General features: G+C 35.3%; 1 protein-coding gene across 1 annotated transcript; it reads right to left on the minus strand.

The window, feature by feature from the left end:
• Nucleotides 1-412: 412 nt before the first annotated feature.
• LOC149246887 (proteasome assembly chaperone-like protein) lies at nt 413-1,000 on the minus strand. Its single transcript, XM_089442784.1, is given in 2 exon segments — nt 413-556; nt 797-1,000. Coding segments are annotated over 2 exon segments (348 nt in total).
• Between the last annotated feature and the right edge of the window lie 2,886 nt (nt 1,001-3,886).

Genomic DNA, 3,886 nt, shown 5'->3' on the forward strand with positions numbered 1-3,886 from the left:
TTTTACAATGCATTCTTCTCTGTCATATCCTGTGATCAACATGCAATATTCTTGTCATGCTACTTAGTCTTAGTCTGCGATCATAAGCCAAGCAAACCAACAACATAAACCTTTTTAGTATTTGACCAAGTATGACCTTGGCAACTTCAACAAGTCTTATAGGCTCGGTCAACCCTGGAGATATAAACCGTGTAACAATATGACCGTCCCCATTGCCATCAATTTGCTAACAATTTAGAGATTTATGGGCCAATTCCAAAAATATTGTTTGCCAAGCAATCTCTTAAATTGCACAATGATCTGATGGATCAAATAACACCTAAAAATTAAAAATAAAAATGCAGATCACATTTAATGTTCACACGCTTCAGGTGCAGTAAGATTGACTTAATGACATAATTGTCCAGACAATTCACAAACTTTGTTTTTCAATGACCACTTCAATAATCCTTTTCAAGGTTTCCACATAATGATCCTTAATTTCGATAGAAATCACTGGTGGTCTCGAAGAACAAGCTTTAATTATAATTTTCCATGCACATGCCACTAGCATTGATCAAGAGTATAAGATTTGTTGAAACCAGGATTGGATATTTGTTCAACATACAGGCACCAAATACTAAATTTCAATTTCCTCGTGTCAATCCTTCATAGTTTGCATGATCATCTTTAGTATTAACCATATACACCCAATCTTTGTCTAAATCAGTCAAAGTAGCTCTACCTCATCTCGTTTTCAAAAAACAATGACGAATTGAAAATTGGATTCGTTGGAAAGACCTCCTCCTTTACTGACATGTAGAATTGTCACCACAGTCCTTGTTTAGGTTGACATCACAAGGACGTGATCATCATAACTGCAGAGAACTAAGTCAGTTTTATACCCAGACAAAAGATGGCTTGACACGTGAATGTATGAAATTTGATTGCAGAGTAAAATTAGTGTTTTATTTCTTGTATGCACGCACTGATCATTCACTTCCTTCAATTTAAAAACCATAGGATTCACTCGAGTTCTAAGACATCACTTAGATCTACGATCACATTCCTTCATAAAATATCGACTTAAAATTGCACTGTGTAGACCGGATTTGCTCATATCACAATTTTCAGTATTCATTGTGCCTGAACAGGGGAACAAGACTCACTATGCCTGAACAAGGGAAAAATCTTACACACGCACCATCACACTGCACAACAGTATTATGCTCTCAATCCGCAGGCCATTACACATTAAAACTCAGGTCATATGCAAGTTGTGCCTCATTCACCTATCCATATGTTCACCACATCACACAAGTGTTTTTAATACTTTGGGATACATTTTGATTGCTATTTATATTCACTCACAAATCACTCTCTGTCTTATGCATTTCGCAGGCAGACTATCATTAGACTGAATGTAGTGTGAGCATGTCACATCTCTCGTATATGGAGTGGATCACGTGAGTGTATTCTTGCTATAATTAATGTCCTTTTCTTGCACCAATGTCCATAAGTACCATAACACAATATTTTAGGAAAATGAAATGAAATTTTAACGTTCACGAGACTAGTTATAGTCTATGGGACCACTAACTTCTCTGTTTTTTGCCTTTTTCAATTCAATCGTCTTATTATTCAAATTAATGATGAGCTGGCTCAACCTTTTAACAATGCTCTCACTGAAAAGACAATGCCAAGGAGCCGATGTTAACAAACTGTGGTAATTGTCTCTAAAAGCATCACATTCCAAAATGAAATGTTTTTCCGATTCCATTGCCCGAGAAGTGCAAAAAGTACACACCTGCTCTTCCCAAGCTTATTTATGTATTTTCCACCAGCGTGTTTTACACCGTAATTGATGCAAGTTAGTTCTTAATTGAGCAATAAGAATCTTTGCTCTCCATGGAATGTTATCTCCAATGTACTCTTTTTGTTGGAGATCACACTGGGGTTAAATTCTTGAACATAGTACTTCTTCTTTCTACCCAACTCTTTTCCCCATATATGCTTACGAAACTTCTCCATAACACAACTCTTTAAATCCTTGCTAGTTGTGGGACATGCATTAATGTAAATATTCCATTTTTGCATCCATTTGTTGTTTTGTCTCATCCACGATTTCTTTCTTTCACTCATTCCTTCATTGAAGATAACTTTAGGCCATCTACCTTCTCCCATTTTCTCAATTCTTTGAAGATACCTTATGAGACGCACCATAGCAATTGGTTTGATGGAAGTTGCTCATGTTTCACTCAACATTATCTCATAAGAAAACTTTTGATTTTAAATTTGCTCATGATCAAACATTTTTGGATTTTCTCAATTTGCTTCCATTTTGAGACAAGGACTCAACATTATCTCATAAGAAAACTTTTGATTTTAAATTTGCTCATGATCAAACATTTTTGGATATTCTCAATTTGCTTCCATTTTGAGACAAGGATGTTGCTAGCCCACAATTCACACCCATATAATATCATTGGACAAACTAGGAGCCCAAAAAACACTTTAATTGTTTTCCAATCCCATAACTCTGTCTCTCTACATCTGTTTTGAAGAGCATATAATGCTTTCCACCCTCCTAAAACTCTTTTCTTTCTGTAGTGCTCCAAATTAAGCTTATTGTTGAAATCAATCCCGAGGTACTTGTATTCATTTACTTCTTCAAGAATGTTGCCTTCAAAGAATAATCAAATGTTTGGATTCACACATTGTAGTCATTGTTTGATCCTCAAGATTGACTTACACACAGTTCTACCAATAATCTCTACGAGCCAACGCGTACAAAAAAAATGATCTCGGGCTCTCAACAAGATTTTGACAATTGAATGACGTTAATGACATGGAACCACAAATCACTTTCTAAATTCAAACATATAACCAGGGAGGAGGATTCACGAAATTGATAGCATAAAGATCCAAATATCCTTAAAAACCAGCGAAGTCCATGACCAGAAAAATAAAAATAATATCCCAAACCCATAGTTCAAAGCTTCGACCACCTTGATATAGTTCATTGCTCCACAAGGTTGCAGAAGGTCAATCACAAAGCTTCGACCACCTTGATATAGTTCATTGCTCCACAAGGTTGCAGAAGGTCAATCACAGATAGCAAGTTAATTATACATCTCTTGGAGAATTCGTCCGACATTTATAGTGTTGAAGAGGGTCACTTGAAGAGGGAGGGATGACCAAATATCTTGGAGGGAAAAATTTGAATTTCAAAATTTAACATTGGAGCCAAAAACCCCAAATGATTTTAGGACTAATTATAATTTATTTTTGAATACTTTTTCCTTAATAAAATTTTCTTTTGACTTCAAAATATTAAATTAAATTCTTCATAAAAAAATTCCTTGGCCTCATGATTTGAGTGATTTTATGGCCAATAATGAGCTGCCACATCATCTCATTTTTGGGGACTTTGACCACATGAAGAAGGCATCGATCTTTAATTGAGCATATCTCCGCAACCGAGAAATACCACAAGGCATGCCATATATTGTTGGAAGTAGCACAATGAGGACCATCAAATGAAGATGACAATGAGAGAAAATATACTAGCCTTCATCCTCAAAGTTTTCAACAAGTGCAGGACATCTAGGGCTTCATGTTATCTAGAGCTTCCAATCAAATGCAAAGTGGACGAATATTAAGAGCATTGAAGGATTGACGTTAGCATTAATGATAACACCATTCAAGAAAAAACATCAAACATAATTAAAATAGTACAAATAAATAAGATCAAAACATTACAATTGGGAAAAACCATGGGAAATGATCATCAATTTTTATTTAATAGCAAAAAGACATCTATCAAGCTTCAACTCAAATCAATGATGTTCTTTTGCACACACACACACACACACACACACACATATAAGCTCTCTTAGAAGAAGTT

Source organism: Pinus tabuliformis, chromosome 7 (assembly GCF_031772625.1).
Source record: "Pinus tabuliformis cultivar Carrire ecotype Pingquan chromosome 7, CPIR1, whole genome shotgun sequence".
Taxonomy (NCBI): domain Eukaryota; kingdom Viridiplantae; phylum Streptophyta; class Pinopsida; order Pinales; family Pinaceae; genus Pinus; species Pinus tabuliformis.